This window comes from Salvelinus alpinus, chromosome 18 (assembly GCF_045679555.1).
Source record: "Salvelinus alpinus chromosome 18, SLU_Salpinus.1, whole genome shotgun sequence".
Taxonomy (NCBI): domain Eukaryota; kingdom Metazoa; phylum Chordata; class Actinopteri; order Salmoniformes; family Salmonidae; genus Salvelinus; species Salvelinus alpinus.
Genome location: NC_092103.1, coordinates 10307524 through 10332726, shown reverse-complemented (window position 1 = coordinate 10332726; position 25203 = coordinate 10307524). Strand labels below are relative to the sequence as shown.

Here is a 25203-nt window from a genome sequence, read left to right as displayed (position 1 = left end):
GTGAAATTCTCATGCTCTAATGCTCCGAGCACGGTATATCAGCACCAGGGCATGGCTAGATTGGGTCCAGCTTTTGGGTCCAGCTTTTTTCCACTTAAAAAGTGGAAATGTTTTGCATTTTAGCTAACCCTAACCCTTTTTCTAACCTTAACCTAATTCTCCTAACCTGCTACATTAATTATTCTAACCTGCTGCGTAAGTTCTCCTAACCTGCTGCGAAAAGTCAAATCTGACATTAATTTGACTTAAGCTAGACCCCTTCTAGCCATAAGCTCAGCACCAACCTGCTACACTTAAGCAATAAGGCCTGAGGGGGTGTGGTATATGACCAATCCGGTCTAATATACCACGGCTGTCAGACAATCAGCATTCAGTGTATTCAATCAGAAACGAGTATTCAATAGCAATAATTTGAGCTGCACTTGATTTGGCTGTGCCATGTATAATGGAACCACGTCCGAAAAGTGCAAACTCCAATGTCAGTCAAGCCATCTCAAAAACTTTCAAGCATTTTACATATTATTTGACCTATATCTTAATACTAAGAGCAAATAGAGCTTCAACAGGGATCAAGTGGTTTAACATAAAACAAGTCATGTTTCCAAAAAGAGTAATGTTTCCAAAACTTTACACCTCAGGGCCTTTGTCAGTGTCAAAGGCTCTGATGATCACCCTGCCAGAAAACATGAAAACGATCAATGCCAAGTTATTTTGCATGGGTAATAGTCACAAACTCTGAATTAGTATTTATTAGAAAAAAGTTGTAAAACAAAGGCTGGGCACAGGTTTGGTTTGACTGAACTAGGATATGATACATGATATTTTAAGCCATTAGAGGGTGCTACTACCTTCATGCAGGAATAAGTGTTAATCAATGTGCAGTGCTTTAAAGGCGCAGTGCAGTCACAAACGTGATTTCAAGTTTTCTTTAATTATATTTCCACACTATGAGGTCGAAAAAACACTCTGAAATTGTGAAAATGATGATAATAATGGTCTGGGGCTGTTTTTCATGGTTCGGTCTAGCTCCCTTAATTCCAGTGAAGGGAAATCTTAACGCTACAGCATACAATGACATTCTAGACGATTCTGTGCTTCCAACTTTGTGGCAACAGTTTGGGGTAGGCCCTTTCCAGTTTCAGCCTGACAATGCCCCCATGCACAAAGTGAGGTCCATACAGAAATTATTTGTTGAGATCGGTGTGGAAGAACTTGACTGGCCTGCACAGAGCCCTGACCTCAACCTCATCGAACACCTTTGGGATGAATTGGAACGCCGACTGCGAGCCAGGCCTAATCTCCCAACATCAGTGCCCGACCTCACTCATTTTCTTGTGGCTGAATGGAAGAAAGTCCCCGCAGCAATGTTTCAACATCTAGTGGAAAGCCTTCCCAGAAGAGTGGAGGCTGTTATAGCAGCAAAGGGGGGGGGGGGGGAACAACCCCATCTTAATGCCCATGATTTTTGGAATGATATGTTCGAAGAGCAGGTGTACACATATTTTTGGTCATGTAGTGTATATGGTCCCAGTACCACCCCTGGGAACTTATTTATGGAGTATGTAGTAGGCAACATTACTATTGTAGTCTCTTTCAACTGATAGTGTAAACATAAGGCTATTATAATTGATGATAAACATGTAACTGATAAGACTCTCACACCAAGCAATAGGCCAAGAGAGTTATCAGTTTGTTCCTTATCAATTATAATTAATAGGAAACCCTTACAGTATGCCTGCCTACTTTACAAATGTCTCTATAGAATTTTGTCATACACCATGCAAGTAGTAAGATTTGATGAACATTGGGGCTTGCAGAAAGTATTCACACCCATTGACTTTTTCCACATGTTGTTGTATTACAGCCGGAATTTATAATGGATTAAATTGAGATGTTGTGTCACTGGCCTACACATAATGCCCCACAATGTCAAAGTGGAATTATGTTTTTAGAATTGTTTACAAATGAATTAAAAAGGAAAACCTGAAATGTCTTGAGTCAATAAGTATTCAACCCCTTTGTAATGGCAAGCCTAAATAAGTTCAGGAGTAAATATTTGCTTAACAAGTCACATAATAAGTTGCATGGACACAACCTTATTGATGTCACTTGTTAAACACACTTCAATCAGTGTAGATGATTGACCACTGTGTGCAATAATAATGTTTAACGTGATTTTTGAATGACTACGTCATCTCTGTATCCCACACATACAATTATTATCTGTAAGGTATCTAAGTTGAGCAGTGAATTTCAAACACAGATTCAAGTACAAAGACCAGGGAGGTTTTCCAATGCCTTGCAAAGAAGGACACCTACTGGTAGATGAGTTAATTAAAAAAAATAGACATTGAATATCTCTTTGAGCATGGTGTTGTTATTATTTACACTTTGGAAGGTGTACCAATACACCCAGTCACTACAAAGATACAGGAGTCCTTCCTACTGTAACTCAGTTGCTGGAGAGGAAGTAAACTGCCCAGGGATTTCACCATGAGGTCAATGGTGACTTTAAAACAGTTACAGAGTTTAATGGCTGTAATGGGAGAAAACTGAGGATGGATCAACAACATTGTAGTTACTCCACAATACTAACCTAATTGACAGAGTAAAAAGAAGGAAGCATGTACAGAATTGTTTTTAATCATTCCAAAACATGCATCCTGTTTGCAATAAGGCACTAAAGTGAAACTGCAAAACATGTGGCAAAGAAATAAACTTTATGTCCTGAATACAACGTATTATGTCCTGGGGAAAACACAACACATCACTGAGTACCACTCTTCATATTTTCAAGCATGGTGGTGGCTACATCATTTTATGGGTATGCTTGTCATCAGCAAGGAAAATTGAGTTTTTTAGGAGAAAAACAAACAGAATACCACAGGCAAAATCCCAGAGGAAAACCTGGTTCCGTCTGCTTTCCAACAGACACTGAGAGCCAAATTCACCTTTCAGCAGGACAATAACCTAAATCACAAGGCCAAATATACCCTGGAGTTGCTTACCTAGACAACATTTAATGTTCCTGAGCGGCCTAGTTAGAGACTTTAAATGGCTTTAAATGGCTGTCTAGCAATGATCAACAACCAATTTGACAAAGCTTGAAGAATTTTACAATCGAAATATTGTACAATTCAGGTGTGCAAAACTCTTAGACTTACCCAGAAACACTCACAGCTGTAATTGCTGCCAAAGGTGATTCTAACATGTATTGACTCAGGAATGCGAATACTTACGTAAATGAGATATTTCTGTATTTCATTTTCAATAAATGTGCTAACATTTCTAAAAACATGTTTTCACTTTGTCATTATGGGGTATTATATATAGATGGGTGAGAGAAAAACATATATTTCATCCATTTTGAATTCAGGCTGTAACACAGCAAAATGTGGAATAAGTCAAGGGGTATGAATACTTTCTGAAGGCACTGTATATCAGGATCAGAGCTGTGTAATTTAACCATTTATCTTTCTTTCTAAAACACAATATTTTACACACACACGTCATAATCCTATGGTACCAGTACAGAGCTCAAGCGGAAACCCCTCCCGAATCCCAACTCAGGCAGCGGAGCAAAAGAAAAGAAGAATACCAAGGAATCAGGAAACACTGAGAAATAGTAGAAGAGAAAAGAAACTATCAGTATAAAGTGAGTGCAATCTGTCATTGATTGTATCAACTGTCTATTTGAATGGAATCGACATGTAGATGTGATATTTGCTAGAGAACGAACACTCGAGAAAGGGTTTAGGAGTTTTTTTTCCTAAAGAAAAAAACGTCCAGCCAGACACCCGACATTATTAGCAGGAATAGCTAAGTTTACCTAGCGGGTTAGCTAGCAAGCTAATAAAAATACGGATAACTTAATTAGCCATGATATTATTATAGCGACCTTTTATAATACATAGCTGTTTATCACCCGTAAAATAGTCACTGTGGGTAACGTTACCTAGCACGCTAACGCTAAAATAGTTTGCTAGTTAGCAAGCTAGTTTGCCAATGTGAATCAGATGATGTTCAGATTTAGCTAGTTAACCTACTCTTGCTAGCTAACTAACTACTGGACTTGGTAAGAAGAGGCACCGCCGCACTGTAAGGAACTTTGGCTGATGTGTTGTGCTAGCTAGCTAGCTAATGCCTTTGCTTTGCTGCATAATATTAACAAAAACTTTCCTCGGGATGGGAAACATGTAACGTTAAATAGCCATTTTAGGTGAAACGGTTCAAATGTCAGCTTTCAAATAGTTAATCATGATTGTTACTGTTTTAGCAGAACTGGTTTTGACATATGACAACTTATTTGCATTATAACCAGTATTACTGGGTAAAAGTTCAATGCTGCTGTGAAGTACTGTATTATGAATTGCCACAAAATGGGCGGAGGGAACGGATGCAGTTACAGCAAACCTTATCACAGCCAACTGGTCCAATAGGACTTGACAAAACCTTTTGTCACACTCAACCAGCTGTGTCCAATAATCTCTCCCATCATAGAAAGCTAATGTATTTCATTTGCCCAACGAATAGCCTAACTACAGTGTTTGCATACACCTACATTAATACACAGAGGTTAGAAATGCAAATCCAGAAAACAATATATCATCATCATTTGTTTCATGTCAGGGACACTGTTTGTCTGTCAGCCTTGAGTTCCATGACCTTTTCATGCCACACCAGTGAGAAGAATGAGGACATTCCTTTACTAGACTGCTTGCTCAGATGGGGTATTCAAGTAGCAGTACCCCCCTACAGACCCTGTTCTGTAGCACACAGCAAATCCTTGTTGAGCTTAGCTAACTCCCACTGATGATCTCCTTCAGCAGCCCACCACCACCCACTCTAATTGTGTTATTGCTGGTGAGAGAGTATTGTAAGAACATCACATGAAGACATTTCACAGTCATACTCCTGTGTGCGAGTGTACAACCACACTGTTTGACTCATTCGTTGCACACATTAGGGAGGAAAAGAACCCAAATGTGACAAAAAAACAACACTGTGGCCCATTTGACACCCATTTACTGTGACTGTTCCAGGCTGCATTAAATCATGAAAATAGTCCGGGCATTGCACCTTGCTCGTCCCTCATTTAGGTCAAATCAAACTTTAGTTGTCATATGCGCCGAATACAACAGGTGTTACCGTGAAAATCGTACTTACAAGCCCTTAACCAACAATGTAGTTCAAGAAAAAGTTAAGAAAATGTATACAAATAAACTAAAGTAGAAAATAATGAAAAATAACACAATAAAATGACAATAACAAGGCTATATACAGGGGACTAGCATTGTCCTGAAACTCTGTCAATAGAAACTTTATTAGCTCTTGGTGAAGCTTGGACTGAAAGAGCCTATATCTTTTACTACAAAGAGTCGTTTGAAATTGAGAGCTGTTCATCTTTATCATAAACCTATTGTTTGACAAGTTTTTCACATCTGTGGGCTTATGAAATGTGCTCATGAAATGCACTGGCTTTGGCTGAATTTCCTTTTTTGTACCCAAGGTTTGTTGTTGTCACGATACACTGTCCGGTCAAAGTGATCTGTCTCGTAAGTGACACAACAAACTCCCTCTTGTACTTTCACTAGATGGCCAGTCAGAGGCTATTTCTTTATTGTGGATGACTCGGGTATGTTATGCAAGCTTGATTTTCACTGTTGTCTTTATAGACCCTAAAGGCTAAGTATTGAGATGTGCCTGCCTGATGATGGAGGAACCAACAACCGTTTTGTGTCAGGGGAAAAAGGTGAAGGTGTACCACAGTTTACAGCTTCCTGTTCCTGAAGCTCCAAGTCCGCAGCTTTGCTCTCTCTTGCATTAGCCTAATGATACTGTGTAGCATGGAGAGAGAAAAAGGCTTGAAAGGTGTTAAATGTCTACTAACACAGACCTATTCAATGGTCTTTGTTTATCAGGATGTCAAATGCTGAAATGTGTTCTCGCAGTCAACTCCATTGTTTTTGTACGTTTGTGGCAGTGCTGGGAATTGCCGGGGACATCCAACACTATCACGATACTTGGGCGCTGATGTGATACGTTTTGCGATTCTATATTTATCACAATACTTTATTTTGGGCTTTTTGCGATTTTATTCAATTTGACGTTCCAAACATATTGCTCACTATGTCTGCTGCAGAGGAACAAGAGAGAGCCATTAGAAAACGAGTTTAGGAAGATAAAAGTACTCAAAACATGTTGGCTAACCATTTTAAAACATGTAAAAATTACTATAGGATGAGAAATACTGGAGTTTCGGCGCAGGTACAACTGTATAGTGCTAGCTAACATAACTACCTAGCTATTTTATCATTTTTATCTATACTTGGAGTCACAGTATACTCTACTGTATCGATTTCTTACCCCATCACTAGTTGGTGTTTGCCAATCCCACTTTTGTCTCCCTATCAGTCAGACACTGACATTTTGTGGCTTTAGTTTAGTGGGATAAATCAGCCTGGTCATAGTTAGGCCTATAGTTTGCTAAAACTCACATTGAAACAAACAAAACAATCCTTTTGTTTTTGTTGTCATATAGTCTACGATGTTTGAGAATAGGGAGTTGCGGCCCCCCTAAGTGTTCTCTTGTTGGTGTCCCATGGCTTGATTCTTAGGCCGGCCGACATCAATTGCATTATAACCACCTCGTGGTTTTCTTTCATACTTTCTCTCAGGAAGCGTGCTGGTGGCTTTTACATTTGGTAGGTCACTGATGACTTGAACATGCACTGTAGTCTGTGTTACGAGAAAGTAGGGTGTAGTAGGGTGTTCGAGAAAATGTTCTTTGTTGAGGTCAAACGTGTGGTGTTGCCTGTGGCTACAGGTAAGTGTTCAAAGCCACCTTGTAAAGGGGATGTTAACTGTTCACAGTAATGTAAGGGGCAGGTGGTAGCCAGGAGATCAGGTTTCACAGAAATGCATGGTTGTTAGGCCTAGGCTAATACAGAAGCTTTTCTAGAATGGCAAAGTCCCTGTTTAGCTAGTTAACTTTTAGTAGCCTAGTGTATGTCAGTTTATGGGGTTTCCTCAATGATAAAAGGCCTATGTTATCATTTTGAGGTTCGGTTCATGCTTTTGTCTTCTGCTGTGAAAGATTTGCTTCTGATCCAGCTTCTGTAATGGTGTTTTAAAGCTTGTTTTTAAATAAACCAGAGACATTAGCTATAAACTGTATAGTTTCAGGACTCGCGCTGTAGAGTGGAGTCATGTCCCTCATCCTTGTTCGTCTGTGACTTGTGGGTGGTAAAATGACGCCTTTTGAATTCCTTTCAGGCAGTGCTCACATCATCTTGCCAAGAATGTGCAACAAGCCTGAATATTTCACTGTGATCCTTGACCGAAAACCTGACACTCCGTCCACTTGATTTTTGCATGGACAGCCTAAATACAATTCAAATGATCTTCTGTACCATTATAATTGTTAGAATTCAAGACTAAAAACAGGTTTCCTGAATGTGGAGGACATTTTGTGTTTGCTTAGTAGCCTCTTGTTGTGCTTGTCCTAGTATTTATGCTATGACCCACTTATGACACAGGTTAGACAAGTCTGCTTGACGAATAAGGCGGTTTCAAATGAGGCGGTTCTCGTCAAGTTTCTACATCTCTGAATTTCAGCCGCTCCATTCTCATAAGGGAGATTGCACGTTTTCAAATATTAGATCAAGGCACACTATTTGAAGACGTTCCTTTCCAATTAGTCTACAGTGGGTGGCACGTGTGATCTTACTGGGAGACACGCAACCACATTCCCAAATAGCAAACCACATTTTTCTAGCCTCTGGGATGCTTTGGTACATCTTTGACAAATCGTATTTGCCTGACAGTTCAAGATATGTTCTTGGTACTTTATTTTTTTTAGCACTCCCTCTTTTTTTTGTGTGTATTTTGTGTGAGACAATGGAACAGAACAGAAGGCTCGGAGATAATGCGCTTTCCCCCGCTGAGGCTTAAAGACGGATTAAATATCTAGTAGTAGCAGAGGTAGAGGGAATTCACGTCTGTCTGTGTATAAGCTGCCCTATCTATAAAGGTTGACCCTTCTATCTCATGTTAGAGAATTGACTAGCCTACATCCTGTTGTTGTAGATACATTATATCAAACAATGGTTTCTGCCCTCTCTATCGACTTTGTTTTAATGTGTCCGTGTGGTTTAAACCGGCTACCTGAGAGCTGAGGAGCTATGGTGTGATGCGGCTAGGGCTAGTCTATGTGTTGCGTCTCTTGTTACGCTTCAGTTTTGTGCTGTTCACTGTTCACACCCACTTCCTGAGCTAAGCTGGTCGTCCTCCCCTCCTCATTCATGGGTCTTTATTTCAGAGAACTCTGCCTCTTCCATTAACAGGCTGTTGCAGTCTATAAAGGGTTTGGCTAATGAAAGGAGTACCTTTTTATTTAGGCTATGTCATAGAAAACCTTCCACCAACTGTTTGCTGTACTTTGTAGAAAAATAGGTTTCACCCATGTACTATAGCTTCTGTATGTGCAAATATCAATGCTTAGTTTTCTGTCCCTCTCGATCCTCCACCCAGGAAAGATGCAGACCTGAGGGTGATTCCCCGTCCTCTCGGCCCGGCGAAGTGTGAGACTAAACAGCGTGCCTTGAGGAAGACTGAAGGGAAGAGGGACGATGGGGTTCGGACGGGACCTGCGGAACTCCCACGACGGGCTGTTGAAGCTGCAGGACTGGGAGCTGAAGCTGCTGGAGACGGTGAAGCGCTTCATGACGCTACGGGTGAAGAGCGACAAGGAGTACGCCTCTCTCCTCCTCAACATCAGCCAGCAGGTGGAAAAGCACGACAACTCCTCCCAGATGGACTACATCAGCAACGTCTCCAAGGTATATTCCTATACAAACATATCAATACACAGGAAAGACAGATACAATACAGACCCAACAGTGAACACAGACTACAGCAACCTAAGGCAAGATAGGAGATGATAAGATGGTGGTTTGTTGACCGCCGAAGCCAAAATGATATGCTATATTATTACAGACACAACACACACCAGTGAACATGTTGATTCATTTAAGACCATATCTCCCTTTTTACCTGATGTTTTTACCAGTGGGACTCCCACACTTATGAATGTGGGTTGTTTTTCTGCTGTTGAGCAGGATGTTGGAAGAGGAGTGTGGAACTTGGTTATAGTGGGAGATTAGTCACAGCGTTGTGTAGAAAGTTTTCTACCGGAGGCGCTAAATGCTTTTTCTTCGAAGAAGAAAACATTAGCACAATACATCATGCCTTAAAAAGTTCCAGTTAATTTTCCTATCTACTGAAATCAGGCGTGATATCTCGATCTCCTATATCCCTCTCCCTCTCATCTATCATTCTCTCTTCTTCCACCTCCCTCTCGTTTTCCACCTCCATCTCTCCAGTCTTGGGCCCACGTGGTCCAGCAGACGGAACAGCTGAGTAAAATCATGAAGTGTCACGCGGAGGAGCTGAACTCGGGCCCTCTGCACAGACTCACCATGATGATCAAAGACAAGCAGCAGGTCAAGAAGAGCTACCAGAGCATCCACACACAGATCGAGTCCGAGATGAACAAGGTACTGTATACACTCACCTCACACACATTTACCGTTTCTTCATATACTATCCTCCCTGTGCATTGACTTTATTTACGGTTATGGGGCGTTTGCTGACAGGGTGTTTCACATGTAGTCCGAGTGTAAATGAGGTCAACTTTACTTACATCAAAGATGCTAATGTTGCTTTTGTTGACGATGTGATGTTTCTGACATTATCTCTTCTAGGTGACAAAAAGTGACCTAGAAAAGTTAAAGGGCACTTATAGACAATTGACAAAGGATGCCCACAGTGCCAAAGAAAAATACAGAGAAGCAATGGTGAAAGGTAAACATTTCTACTGAACATTGACAGAAAACTCAAGTTGAATATGTTTTCGTAGTGCAGTTTTCCTTAGAAATGCATGAAGTCTTAGTAGAAACCATCTGAAGTGCATCAATACCTACCACACCAAACCTCTGGAGGCAGATCGTATGACTGACATGTCTTGGGAGGCGAAAGACGAGGCACACCCAATGATGTCCCTCGAATGATGAGGCACACCCAAATTAAACCTCCGTACAAACCAGCAGCACAGCATTTCTTTGGGGCGGCAGACTAGTGGTTAGAGCGTTGGGCCAGTAACCGAGAGGTTGCTAGATCGAATCCCCGAGCTGACAAGGTAAAAATATGTCCTTCTGCCCCCAGTTAACCCACTAGGCCGTCATTGTAAGTAAGAATATGTTCTTAACTGACTTGCCTAGTTCAATAAAGGTGAAATAAAAAAAAATCTTCTTGTATTGATTTCAGGCAAGGAGCCAGAGAAGGCGAGGGAGCGCTACGACAAGACCACTATGAAGTTGCACAACCTCCACAACCAGTACGTGCTGGCGGTGCGGAGCGCCCAGCTCCACCAGGAGCACTACCACGACACCACGCTGCCCCTCCTCCTCGACTCCCTGCAGAAGATGCAGGAGGAGATGATCTGTGCACTGTGAGTGTGTCAAGCGGAGATTCGGGAAGGGATTACAACATACGCATGATATCTAATGGCTTTGAAAAGATGCTGGAGGTCAATGTACTGCGATGTATGCTCCAAGTGTGTTTATGTTAGGTTACTTTGTTTCAATTCTTTGTGATATGTTACTTTAAGTCATGCTACTTTGTTACGTCTTTACCAGTGATGTAGTATGGAAAAATAAGGTAGGTAAACAACGCTGTTCGCAGTGAGTAAAGTAATAATCCTTTTACTTTGAATTTTTCCACAAAGGTGTTTACCCTCCACTACACCACTGGTCCCGACTCTTAGGTTAAGAACTGATGAAGGTCTACGGGCTGAAATGTTGTTTGTTAACACACTTGGGGGCATATGTCACTGTGTGCAAAGTGTTCCTTTTCTGCAATGTCCAACCTAGACGTCCAGCAGCCCACTGCAGATTACCATATCTGTAACACCCTAACATGTCAGGCAATTTAACATTCTTTTGAATGACGTAAATCCAGAATTATTTTAGTATAGCGAGTTAGGAGTTATTGTTGTCATGTGGGACGATCCCAGATGAGGCTTAATCCCATAATTTCATAGCTGTCAAGGGATTACTAGGAGGCAGAGGCATTTTCAGATGTCCTGTTTAAAGGAAAATTCTACCCCCAAGCTATCTTTTGGTATTTGTTTAATTAGTCCATTATTGATATAGTCCCAAAATGTTTTGCATGTCAGCAATCCACAAGGAGGAAGTTAGAAATAGTTGCTTTAATGTAAAACCAGTGTTCGAGACCACCTAAAGTGAGACCGATTCAAGACCAAGACAGGAGAAAATCAAGTCCAGTTCAAGACCAAGACTGGGGGGATGAGACCGAGACAGAGTTAAATGATGTGAGTCCAGTTCAAGACCAAGACTGGGGGGGTGAGACCGAGACAGAGTTAAATGATGTGAGTCCAGTTCAAGACCAAGACTGGGGGGGTGAGACCGAGACAGAGTTAAATGATGTGAGTCCAGTTCAAGACCAAGACTGGGGGGGTGAGACCGAGACAGAGTTAAATGATGTGAGTCCAGTTCAAGACCAAGACTGGGGGGGTGAGACCGAGACAGAGTTAAATGATGTGAGTCCAGTTCAAGACCATGACTGTAATGTTGAGAGGTCACCACCATAATAAGAGTTAGAAATGTCCAGTATTTCTGTGTTCATGTTTCAGAACAACATATGGATTCTTTAGAAACATATGGATTCTTTTCAGTCGTTCAAGTTCTTGCTAGCTTACCAAATCACACCTGCATCTCTAGCTGTGTATAGACTCCGAAAAACAATGTAAACAAACGTCAGTCACTCACCCACTCCAGTGGCATAACATGACATCCTACTAGCAGCTAGCTAGCATAAACTGTAGTACTCGAGTACTTGTAGTACTTTTATATTTTTGTAGTACTCGAGACCGGACTCGAGTACTACAACACTGAATAAAATTGCACCCAAAAACTATCTTTTGGTATTTGTTTACAGCCGGCATCATATGATGCTAAATGCATCATACCGGCTGTATTTATGTATTTGAAAAGTTATGTATCTTAAACTTGATTGCTGACATGCAAAACATTTTGTGACTATATTAGCAATGGACTAATTAAACGAATAACAAAAGGTGGTTTTTGGGTGCTGTTTTACTTTAAGCAACTATTTCTAACTTTCCCCCTTGTGGAAGTTTGGCGAGTTGCAACGACACTTAGGCTGTATTCGAAACAACTATCCCCCTCCCCTGCATCCCATTTCCCGCAACACAGTGGAGACTTGCACTTGAGTTTTTTGCTTTCACTTTGGTCCACCAACTTCAAAGAAATATGTATATAATATTTTTAGTTATTGAAAATATGTCATAGCGATTTATACTATAGATAAATGAGCGTCTTCTAACTGTGTTTTATGATTTTCCAACTGTTTTGTCATTTTCAGGAAGGGGATTTTGGAGGAATACAGTGAAATTACCAGTCTCTTAACTGATGAAATAGTGAAGGTCCACAAAGAAATACACACGTCCATCGACCAAATTGACCCTGTGTCAGAGTATGAACACTTCATTGAGGTCTACAGGTAGGTTTTAGTGATTTTGCCTTAGAGACTGAACCAAAAAACCAACTTCTCTGGTTGAAAACAGCCATGTGGCATTGATGAGTCATAAATATTCTATTCTAGTGTCAAAATATACTACAAAGGGTATATAGGATCATTTTGGTCATAAAGTCAGTCTCGTCCAAAATCTGAGATTTGTGAGATGATTATGGGGGAAAAATGTCACAGAATTAAGGTAACGCCACAGTTTTCTTTGGGTTGGGTTTATTTCAATCCTGCCCACATTTGGCAGCACCCAAGTAATCATCAAGACCCAATCGTAATGCACATGGTCAATTTGGTTTGACTTTGGATATCCCTATGGTGCTAGTGAAGGACTAACAGTAAATTACACAATGTACAATGAGTGTACAAAACATTATGAACACCTGCTCTTTCCATGACATAGACTGACCAGGTGAAAGCTATGATCCCTTATTGATGTCACTTGTTAAATCCACTTTACTCAGTGTAGATGAGACGGGTTAAAGAAGGATTTTTTAAGCCTTGAGACATGGAGTGTGTATATGTGCCATTCAGAAGGTGAATGGGCGAGACAAAAGATGTAAGTGCCTTTGAACAGGGTTTGGTAGTAGGTGCCAGGCGCACAGGTTTGTGTCAAGAACTGCAACGCTGCTGGGTTTTTCACACTCAAAAGTTTCCTATGTGTACACCCAAAGGACATCCAGTCAACTTGAGGTTGTTCTGAGAGCAAGGAGGGGGGGGGGGGTATTCTTAATGTTTTGTACACTCAATATTGGGACAATATCTTAACATTTCAATAGCTCCAAGTTTCAATGAATTATAAACCTCAAAACCACTATGTATTGTAGAAATTCATATACAAATATAAGCATTTAATGAGACAACTAAAAGGTGTTAAACATGAAAATATTGTCCCATTCACATTGTTTAATTAATTGGCGGTCCCTAACTAGCCCCACAGATAGGCTATCCAAAGTCAAACCAACTTTGCCACGGTCACACACCAGCCGGCTGAAGCTAATTGACGAAGGAAGCTACTTCCAGACTCGACCTGATTAGACTGTTTCAAGTTATCTAGAAGGGTGAGTGACTAATTGTGTACTGTTTTGGCAGTGTGTACAAACGCTTCCTGCGTGCGAATACACACACACACACACACACACGAGACAACATGGAGGGTCTTGGAGGCATCAAAGCATGCCTCCAAGACCCAAATCTTATTCTCAGTTACATTTCCTAATGAGGAGGATTGACCTAGAGGCTAAATCAGTCAGTTCAGCCCACCTTTAAAGGAAAATTCCACCCAAAAACTATCTTTTCGTTTTTGTTTCAGTAGTCCATTGTTGATATAGTCTCAATGTTTTGCATGTCAGCAATCAAGTTTTCAAGATGCATAACTTTCAAAATACCGAAATCTGGCCCGTATGATGCATTTAGCATCGTATGATGCTGCTTTTTGCATCATACGGGACAGCTTGCTGTATTTTGAAAGTTAAATATCTTGAAAACTTGATTTGCTGACATGCAAAACATTTTGGGACTATATCAACAATGGACTAATAAAACAAATGCCCCAAAATAGTTTTGGGGTGTTTTCCTTTAAGTAACAGTACTTTTTGTCCCCATTTCAAATGATTTTGGTTAACATGTGATGTCATCTTCCAGGTCTCCAGAAACCAAAGAACCGGATGTAGAATTTGACATTTCACTGTTGGAGGAAACAGAGAATCTTCAAGCAAACGAGATCCTATGGAACAATTTGACTGCAGACAGTTTACAAGCGATGTGAGTAAAACAATGTATGAAGGGAGGAGAGTATTGCGGTCATCGACCTTGTCTCGCGCTGATGTTTTGAAAAGAAGGTGGGAGGATGTTGCGAGGAATCAAGGAAGGACTTTTGAGATCCATCCACTGTCTCATCTCAGCTGTAGTACAGTGTTTCTGATTGACTTAGGATATAGTGTATCTGTGTTGGCTGACTGATTATGTCAAAGGTCAGAGCAACAATTTATTCCACTATCTTCTTCCACAGGCTAAAATCCACATCAGATGAGCTGGTCCTCACTCAGCAGAGCCTACGCAGCAAGGAGGATCTTATGCAGGACCTGGAGAACAAGATCGAGGAGTCCACCAGAACATGTGAAAGGAAGTCTGAGTACGTTGCTACCTTGTCTGATTAATCAGACTATAATACACAATTAATTGGTGTGTGTGTGTATATATATATATATATATTTGAGACATTTTAGACAAAATATCCACTGGAAATAGTTTTTCAGAGAGCCGGTAAGTTTGCCAGTGCCAGCTGAATGCGAGGGAACGTAGCTAGTCGGTCTTTGGTTCGGTGACGTTCAGCTATTGTTTACATTTTGTGCAAGTGTTTTTACGTCGCATGCGCCAGCATTTTGGAAATGCACGCCGGAAATACAGTGCCTTCAGAAAGAATCCACACCCCTTTGACTTTTTCCACATTTTGTGTTATAAAGTGGGATTAAATAAAATTTCATTGTAATTTTTGGTCAACGATCTACACAAAATACTCTGTCAGTGGCTTGTAAGGATGTTGCACTCCAATGTTTCAGACCAATGTTTCAGACTGAATATACCCGTAATTGTTTATTACAACCTGATTAATCGGACAAGTTTCTCCCATAAATGTACTGCTCAATTCTTCTTCCATTCCAAAGATGATAGATGCTATGTGAGATTATTTAGCAGATAGCAGCTACTTGCAAATATATCCTACAGACAAAGAACTATATGTGTAATTAGAATTTTTTTATATAGACTTCATGAATCCTTATAAAAAGTATGCAAAAGAAGTGTGAAATCAAAAACTAGCAAGTAGAATTGAAAGAGAAGTGTGATGACATGATCTTTCAATAATGACATTTGATATGGTATGCACAACTATTTGGAGGACAATATCAGATTTTTTTCTAAATGCACATATGGTTCTTTGTTGCAAGGGTTCAAAGCACATTAAAAGCGGATGAAACAGCTCATATGTTCGATGTTTTCCTCGATCTCATTGCTGTCAGTTGTACACCTCCCATTACCAATAGCAACTTAGATATTGTTAGCGACAAGCTAGCTAGATTCCATGTTTGGTGTTGTTTCTAAGAAGCCCAGTTGGCCAGGATCTAACTCCAGGAGTGTGAATGATGTGAAGAGTCATTGAGGCGGACAGGGTACAATGGAGAGAGCTATGTCTGTAGTACAGGGCTCGGCACATATTTCAGGGTCTGCTGGATAATCCCCTATAGGAGACGATGATATAATCAGGGCCTGTCCAGTCAACCCCCCTGTAAAGTCTCAGCTACAGGGGTGATAAAGTAGGGCCTAGGCTAGTTGTTTTCCTGTCTGAAGTTCTCTTTTTGAAAACATAAATGAAGTGATGGTCATTTGATGAGGACCATTTTCAAGTAGTGAGAAGTTTGATGTGAAGAATTGTGCTTATTCATACGTTTTAAGCATCACTTTTAAATGGACCCCAGCTTCCTCAGCAATTTGTTGGGTGTTTTGACTGAAATGTCTTCACCACTGTTTAGTAGTCTCTGGTTGTTGGCGGTAGGTGGAGCCGATTCAGCTGCCCTGCTTGCCGGGTAGGCGAACTGTTGCCATTTTGAACCATTTCATGTGTCTGAAGGTACAAACTCTGCCTTCCGGCGGGCCCGGAGAGCAAATCAAGTGCACTATAGGCCTACCGCTGGCCAATCGGATGGTTCAGATTACCGTGTCTGCTGTAATATAGCAGACATAAAAGAAAGCTACAACAAAGTTACTGTGACATTTCAAAACCATGACTAGAGAGAGACTGTCAACGAATACAGCAAAGAGCTGCTGTTTTTATGAGTGAGTTCATGTTTAAGTTCTTACTCAGCACTGTCAATAAGCCATAAAATGTGCGTTCTTCCTATTTCCACTCAGCGCTACAACAAGTACTGCAGCAGTAATGAATGAGTAGGAAAGTGTATCGGCTTGCGTTGTTGTTAATATTAGCGGCTTGGGTCTTTTTTGATATCTCGAAATAGTAGTAACATGAATTTGTGCATTAGGCAGAAATAATGCGGTGCGACTCAAGTTTTGCCATCAGCTGGAAGACTGTGTCCCTTTTTGGTCAGTGTCGGTGGAGGAAAGAGAGAGTGGAGGGAGGTTGAGAGACGGACCCTCAGTCTGCTGCTCACTCCCTCCGCTGAAACTGACCATCAGATGCAGGCACCATCAGCCCAGTAAATAAAAATTAAAGCTAATGATTAACGGATCTATTACCGGTGTGATCATATAGCCTACCTCAAATGTTTAAATATAATTCAAATATGGCCCAAGCAATTCAAGCAAAGCCAATATGTGGTGATAATGTTTTGGGCCTATAGCTTACTGCACAAACCTCATTGCTACAGTACTGTTTTTAATTGGTTATTGTTGCATAGGCTTCCATTTTTTTAAGTAATGTTAAAAATATATATATTTTAAAAATCTGGGCAGTAGATCTTGGCTTGTATTTTGACTCAGAAAATGTTTGTGACCACTGTTCTAGAGTTTTCCCTGTTAACACTACTAATGTTTCCCTTTACTGTGGCAATTGTGATCGAATCAACGCAATATTAGCCACTTTCAATGCAACATACCGAAACAAAACGAACTATGCAAGAGAATTTGTTGTAGGTAGAACGCATCGGAGTAGGATTCTATTACATTGACACGTACTACTCAGCCCACACTCTTCACAGACCGGTGCTGCATAAACAATCAGATCTGCAGTTGGCCTAAATGCAAATAGACCATTGCCATATATGAATCTGTGCCATTTACTTTGAGTTGGACTGTGTTTACAGCATGAGTGGTCGTGAGTAGATGCGATTGTTTTGAGATCAAAGCGAGAGATGCATGTAGCCGTGTGTGCACATTTTTTTCATATCCTTTGCTAGTTAGTGAGTTATTAGTTATAGATAATTTGTAGTTAGCAGTAGTGGAGTGATTGCTACCTACAAGAGCACAAAATCTGTACATTTCTAGATGTCTTTGAAAAGTGAGTCCAGTAAATAGTGTTGTATTTTGAGGCAGGCTTGAATAAGCTAAGTAGCCAATAGGCAGAGGGTAGCATAATTTGTCTGGTTCTCTGTAATGGTATGGGAATAATGCATTTTATTTTGTAAAGTTGTTTCTTGCATCCACGAACACAACATTTTCAGTCACCTCCTTGTCTGAAGGACAAGTGAATAAACACGTTTAATGTTAAGCCCTGCATGTTTTTTCCCCCAGAAGTATCATGGAATGTAGGTCTACATTGAAAACCACACATTGGCTGCTACTGTAGGCTGAATGATAGAACAGCTAGTTCCATGTTAAAATGTTTTGGGATGCATTTTCTCCATTGTTTTTGATGGTAGGACACTTGTAGTCAAATAGTCACACTAGGCTACTTGGCCACTGTTAAAACTGTAACTTAAAGCGGGTATAGCCTCAGTGTTCACAGTAAAATTTGCTCAGTGCCGAAAACAATTAGAGGGAACATTGGTCTTCACACCCATTAATCAGAGCACAAATAAAGCTTAGCAGTTAGAGCTGTTGCACTGTAGGCTATATATCGCTCTGGGAGAAAGCAAACCCCAAAATAATTTTCCACATCCTCATTCCGAGAGGCAGATTAAGCAGTAACACTGTTTGGATTCAGACGAGCGCCAGAGTGTGACTCCCCCCTCATATCTATCCCTATCTTTTCACTCTCACATACACATACTCCCATTTTCTCTCTCCATCTCACTGCCTCTGTCTCTCGCTCTTTGTTTCTCTCACAACACACTCATTCACTCCCTATCTCACTCCCCCTCCCCCTCTCCCCATCAGTGCGGTTCTGCTGCTCAGTCAGAAGCAGTCTCTGGAGGATCTGAGGCAGACTGTCCAGTTGCTGCGCTGCACCGAGGCCAAGCTGGGCGCCCAGAAGGACCTGCTCGACCAAAAGATGCAGGAGAACGAGGGCAAGGAGCTGCCCCCCATGGTCAACTACGAGGACGATGCGCGCTCAGTCAACTCCATGGTGCGTCAGTGTTGTTGATTTGTTGTTGGTTTTCAATTGGGAAGAACTTACTTGTCTAGCCTGGAATCCAAGCTGATATGCGATGGTGAACCATGGTGAAACGGAGCATATCAGTGTGGATTTCAGGCTATTGTCACTCAGACACAGCTTTGTAATAAGAAGGAATGCAGCACTTTCCACTCAGACTGACCCACTGTATGAACTTCTGTCCTGTCTTAGACCGTTTTGTGTCGAGCCAAACTGTCGTCTTTGCCATGTTATTTAAATGCATTCCCCAGAGAGATGCTGTATATCGTTATGAAAGCATCTATTGATTAAATAAAATAAAATACGCAGGTGTCGACTTTACACAAAAATGCTTACTCACGAGCCCATTCCCAACAGTGCAGAGTTAAAAAGTAAGACAAATATTTGCTAAATATAAAAGGAAATAGTAACACAATAAAAACAATAACAAGGCATACCAGTACTGAGTCAATGTGCAGGGGTACGAGGTAATTGAGGTAATGCAGTATGTACATGTGGTTAGGGGTTAAATTGACTAGGCAATCAGGATATATACTAAACAGAGTATCAGCAGCGTATGTGTAAGTGTGTCTGTGTGTGTATGGCGTCAATATGCATGTGTGTATGCAGTGTGTGTTGTGTGTGTGTGTGTGTGTGTGCATAGAGTCTAGTGAGTGTGCAAGGGAGTCAGTGAAAACAATTAAGATACATAAATAATAGAGGGGATGAATGTAAATTGTCCGGGCAGCCATTTGATTAACTGTTCAGTAGTCTTATGGCTTGGAGGTAGAAGCTGTTCAGCTGCCTTTTGGTCACAGATTCGGCGCTCCGGTACCGCTTGCAGAGAGCAGAATGAACAGCCTATGACTTTGGTGGCTGGAGTCTTCAAGAGTTTTTAGGGCCTTCCTCTGATACCGCCTGGTATAGAGGTCCTGGATGGCAGGGAGTTCGGCCCCAGTGATGTACTGGGCCGTATGCACTACCCTCTGGAGCGCCTTGTGGTCGGATGCCGAGCAGTTTGCATACCAAGCGGTGATGCAGCCAGTCAAGATGTTCTTAATGGTGCAGCTGTAGAACTTCTTGAAGATCTGAGGGCCCATGCCAAATCTTTTGACGTGCTCTCTTAACGCCTGTGTTGGTGTGTTTGGACCATGGTAGGTCCTTAGTGATGTGGACACCAAGGAACTTGAAGCTCTCAACCCGCTCTACTACAGCCCCGTCGATCTGAATGGGGTCATGTTCGGCCCTCCGTTTCCTGTAAAACAGATTTCAGTGTTCCTGCATTATAATCACGGCCACTGGGAGCGCCGCATCTGGATGAGCATTTCCTTCTTTGCTTATAGCCTTATACAACTCATTGAGTGTGGTCTTAGTGCCAGCATCGGTTTGTAATGGTAAATAGACAGCTACGAAAAATACAGGTGAAAACTCTTTCTAAATTGTATGGTCTACATTTAATAATTAGGTATTCTAACTCATCGCGCACCAGCTGTTGTTCATTTTTATTTATTTATAGGGGACAATGTACACATAATAAAGAGACACAAAACCACCAACCCAGATCTTACCGGACTCTGCCGTTCTGTCCTGCCGATGCATAGAAAAGCAAGCTAGATGTATATTATTCATGTCTTTGTTCAGCCACGACTCCCGAGAAGCATAGTATATATCTCCCGGGTGGCGCAGTGGTCTAGGGCACTACGGCGCAGTGGTCTAGGGCACTACATCGCAGTGCTAGCTGCGCCACCAGAGTCTCTGGGTTCGCGCCCAGGCTGGGCTGGGTTCGCGCCCAGGCTCTGTCGCAGCCGGCCGCAACCGGGAGATCCGTGGGGCGACGCACAATTGGCATAGCGTCGTCCGGGTTAGAGAGGGTTTGGCCGGTAGGGAGGGTTTGGCCGGTAGGGATATCCTTGTCTCAGTATGTATAAAAAAAATAAAGTTATAAAATGTATGCACTCTACTGTAAGTCGCTCTGGATAAGAGCGTCTGCTCTTGGCCGGTAGGGATATCCTTGTCTCAGTATGTAAAAATGTAATAAAATGTATGCACTCTACTGTAAGTCGCTCTGGATAAGAGCGTCTGCTAAATGACTAAAATGTAAATGTATATAACAGTTCTTAATGTTCCGTTGATAGGATAGTCTCAAACGGAGCTCGTCCAGTTTATTCTCCAGCGTTGGCACATTTGCCAATAGAGCAGAGGGTAGAGGCGATTTTATTAATTTGCCATCATAGTGCCCATGCGCTGGCCTCTATAGTGCCGTCTTCGCCTTCTATGAGTGTCGGCGCCTAGTACGGGGTTAGTCAATATGTCTTTCGCCTCCGATTAATTGAAGTAGAAGTCCTCGTCCAAATCGAGGTTAGTGATAGCTGTTCTGATGTCCAAAAGCTATTTTCGGTCATAGGAAACGATGGCGGAAACGTTATGTATAAAAAAAAGTTATGATCGGCCAAATAAAAGTACACAAAATAGCTCAATTGGTCAGGAGCCTGTAAAATTCCTTCCAGCGCCATTCTATTAATAGTGTCTGCTGGATGATTTTGTAAGCCCTAGAGACTGGATTCCACATCATTGGGAATACAAAATATGCATCTGTTGCTCATAGATACCTTTTGAAAATAAGTTGGGGATGTTGATCAGAAAACCAGCCAGTATCTGGTGTAACAACAATTTGCCTCGTGCTGCATGACGTAACTCCTTCACAAAGAGTTGACCCGGCTGTTGATTTTAGCATGTGGAATGTTGTCCCACTCCTTTTCAATGGCTGTGCAAAGTGGCTGGATATTGGTGGGAACTGGAACACGGCCGTAGGGTAGTCCCATGTTAAATTGCCTTTATGCATAACCTGACGACCGGCTGTATTCTTTTTTTTCATCATTCTCTAAACATTTTGGTTATGCTTTGTTAGTCATTTTTAACATACGGTTGGAGTCATTAAAACACATTTTTCAACCACTCCACACATTTCTTGTTAACAAACTATAGATTTGGCAAGTCGGTTAGGACATCTATTTTGTGCATGACACAAGTCATTTTTCCAACAATTGTTTACAGACAGATTATTTCACTTATAATTCACTGTACCATAATTCCAGTGGGTCAGAAGTTTACATACACTAAGTTGACTGTGCCTTTATACAGCTTGGAAAATTCCAGAAAATTATGTCATGGCTTTAGAAGCAAATGATGTCAATTAGCCTATTTGAGGTGTACCTGTGGTTATATTTCGAGGCCTACCTTCAAACTCAGTGCATCTTTGCTTGACATCATGGGAAAATCAAAAGAAATCAGCCAAGACCTCAGAAAAAAATGGTTGACCTCCACAAGTCTGGTTCATCCTTGGGAGCAATTTCCAAACGCCTGAAGGTACCACGTTCATCTGTACAAAAATAGTACACAAGAATAAACACCATGGGACCACGCAGCCGTCATACCACTCACGAAGGAGACGCGTTCTGTCTCCTGGAGATGAACTTACTTTGGTGTGAAAAGTGCAAATCAATCCCAGAACAACAGCAAAGGACCTTGTGAAGATGCTGGAGGAAACGGGCACAAAAGTTTCTATATCCACAGTAAAACGAGTCCTATATCGACATAACCTGAAAGGCCGCTCAGCAAGGAAAAAGCCACTGCTCCAACACCGCCATTAGAAAAGCCAGACTACGGTTTGCAACTGCACATGGGGACAAAGATCGTACTTTTTGGAGAAATGTCCTCTGGTCTGATGAAACAAAAATAGAACTGTTTGCCCATAATGACCATCATTATGTTTGGAGGAAAAAGGGGGATGCTTGCAAGCCGAAGAACACCATCTCAACCGTGAAGCACGGGGGTGGAAGCATCATGTTGTGGGGGTGCTTTGCTGCAGGAGGGACTGGTGCACTTCACAAAATAGATGGCATTATGAGGGAGGAAAATTATGTGGATATATTGACTGGAGGGCAGCTCATGACTGGAAGGCAGCTCATGACTGGCGGGCGGCTCTGGCAGCTCCTGACTGGCTGGCGGCTCTGGCAGCTCCTGACTGGCTGGCGGCTCCTGACTGGCTGGCGGCTCCCGACTGGCTGGCGGCTCTGGCGGCTCCTGACTGGCTGGCGGCTCCTGACTGGCTGGCGGCTCTGGAAAACCCTGACTGGCTGGCGGCTCTGGCGGCTCCTGACTGGCTGGCGGCTCTAGCGGCTCCTTTTCTTTTCTTTCTTTTTTTCACCTTTATTTAACCAGGTAGGCTAGTTGAGAACAAGTTCTCATTTGCAACTGCGACCTGGCCAAGATAAAGCATAGCAGTGTGAACAGACAACACAGAGTTACACATGGAGTAAACAATAAACAAGTCAATAACATGGTAGAAAAAAAAAGAGAATCTATATACAATGTGTGCAAAAGGCATGAGGTAGGCAATAAATCGAATAATTACAATTTAGCAGATTAACACTGGAGTGATAAATCATCAGATGATCATGTGCAAGAAGAGATACTGGTGTGCAAAAGCAGTAAATAAATAAATAAAAGCAGTATGGGGGGTGAGGTAGGTAAATTGGGTGGGTAGTTTACAGATGGACTATGTACAGCTGCAGCGATCGGTTAGCTGCTCGGATAGCAGATTTTTAAAGTTGTTGAGGGAGATAAAAGTCTCCAACTTCAGAGATTTTTGCAATTCGTTCCAGTCGCAGGCAGCAGAGAACTGGAAGGAAAGGCGTCCAAATGAGGTTTTGGCTTTAGGGATGATCAGTGAGATACACCTGCTGGAGCGCGTGTTGCGGGTGGGTGTAGCCATCGTGACCAGTGAACTGAGATAAGGCGGCACTTTACCTAGCATAGCCTTGTAGATGACCTGGCTGACGGACGGCTCTAGCGGCTCCTGACTGACGGACGGCTCTGACGGCTCGGGACAGACGGGCGGCTCTGACGGCTCGGGACAGACGGGCGGCTCTGACGGCTCGGGACAGACGGGCGGCTCTGACGGCGCTGGGCAGACGGGCGGCTCTGACGGCGCTGGGCAGACGGGCGGCTCTGACGGCGCTGGGCAGACGGGCGGCTCTGACGGCGCTGGGCAGGCGGGCGGCTCTGACGGCGCTGGGCAGACGGATGGCTCAGATGGCGCTGGGCAGACGGATGGCTCAGACGGCGCTGGGCAGACGGATGGCTCAGACGGCGCTGGGCAGACGGATGGCTCAGACGGCGCTGGGCAGACGGATGGCTCAGACGGCGCTGGGCAGGCAGGCGGCTCAGACGGCGCTGGGCAGGCAGGCGGCTCAGACGGCGCTGAGCAGGTAGGCGGCTCAGACGGCGCTGAGCAGGCAAGCAGTGCAGGCGGCGTTAGGCAGGCGGCCGACTCTGACCTGCTGAGGCGCACAGTAGGCCTGGTGCGTGGTGCCGGAACTGGTGGTACCGGACTGGAGACACGCACCTCAAGGCTAGTGCGGGGAGCAGGAACAGGGCACACTGGACTCTCGAGGCGCACTATCGGCCTGGTGCGTGGTACCGGCACTGGTGGTACCGGGCTGAGGGCACGCACCTCAGGGCGAGTGCGGGGAGAAGGAACAGTGCGTACAGGGCTCTGGAGACGCACAGGAGGCTTGGTGCGTGGTGCCGGAAGTGGAGGTACTGGGCTGGAGCGGGAAGGTGGCGCCGGATATACCGGACCGTGCAGGCGTACTGGCTCCCTTGAGCACCGAGCCTGCCCAACCTTACCTGGTTGAATGCTCCCCGTAGCCCGTCCAGTGCGGGGAGGTGGAATAACCCGCACTGGGCTGTGTTGGCGAACCGGGGACACCATGCGTAAGGCTGGTGCCATGTACACCGGCCCGAGGAGACGTACTGGAGGCCAGATATGTAGAGCCGGCTTCATGGCACTTGGCTCAATGCTCAATCTAGCCCGGCCATTGTTGGGAGGTGGAATAACCCGCACCGGGCTATGCACACGTACAGGAGACACCGTGCGCTCTTCCGCATAACACGGTGTCTGCCCGTACTCCCGCTCTCCACGGTAATCACACACCTCAGGGCGAGTACCGTGTATACTACGCCAAACCAACATCTCTCTCTCTTCGCTCTCCTCCAATATCACCAACAACTCATCAAATGTCTCATAATCTCCCATCCTTTACTTTCCTCCAATCTGTCCAATAACTCCTCCACATTCTCCGACTCGTACCTCAATTTAGCCAACTGCTCCTTATGGTAAGCACGAGAAATGTCCTCTGGTTTGATGAAACAAAAATAGAACTGTTTGGCCATGATGACCATCGTTATGTTTGGAGGAAAGGGGGGGGGGGGGCTTGCAAGCCGAAGAACACCATCCCAACCGTGAAGCACGGGGGTGGCAGCATCATGTTGTGGGGGTGCTTTGCTGCAGGAGGGACTGGTGCACTTCACAAAATAGATGGTATCATGAGGGAGGAAAATGATGTAGATATATTGAAGCAACATCTCAAGACATCAGTCAGGAAGTTAAAGCTTGGTAGCAAATGGGTCTTCCAAATGGACAATTACCCCAAGCATACTTGCAAGCAAAGTTGTGGCAAAATGGCTTACGGACAACAAAGTCAAGG

At 43.1% G+C, this 25203-nt stretch overlaps 1 protein-coding gene across 4 annotated transcripts in view; it reads left to right on the top strand.

The window, feature by feature from the left end:
- Window positions 1–3523: 3523 nt before the first annotated feature.
- fer (fer (fps/fes related) tyrosine kinase) overlaps window positions 3524–25203 on the top strand; it is a 38537-nt gene continuing 16857 nt past the window's right edge. For 3 of the 4 annotated variants that reach the window (XM_071349991.1, XM_071349990.1, XM_071349992.1), the window contains exons 1-9: window positions 3524–3655; window positions 8533–8840; window positions 9384–9557; window positions 9765–9864; window positions 10327–10510; window positions 12466–12603; window positions 14272–14391; window positions 14639–14761; window positions 18457–18646. In XM_071349991.1, the coding sequence (XP_071206092.1) occupies window positions 8631–8840; window positions 9384–9557; window positions 9765–9864; window positions 10327–10510; window positions 12466–12603; window positions 14272–14391; window positions 14639–14761; window positions 18457–18646 (1239 nt within the window). In that variant the 5' untranslated portion in view covers window positions 3524–3655; window positions 8533–8630. Of the gene's footprint in view, window positions 3656–8532; window positions 8841–9383; window positions 9558–9764; window positions 9865–10326; window positions 10511–12465; window positions 12604–13559; window positions 13689–14271; window positions 14393–14638; window positions 14762–18456; window positions 18647–25203 lie in introns of those variants that run through there. The other variant, XM_071349993.1, reaches the window with a different exon arrangement.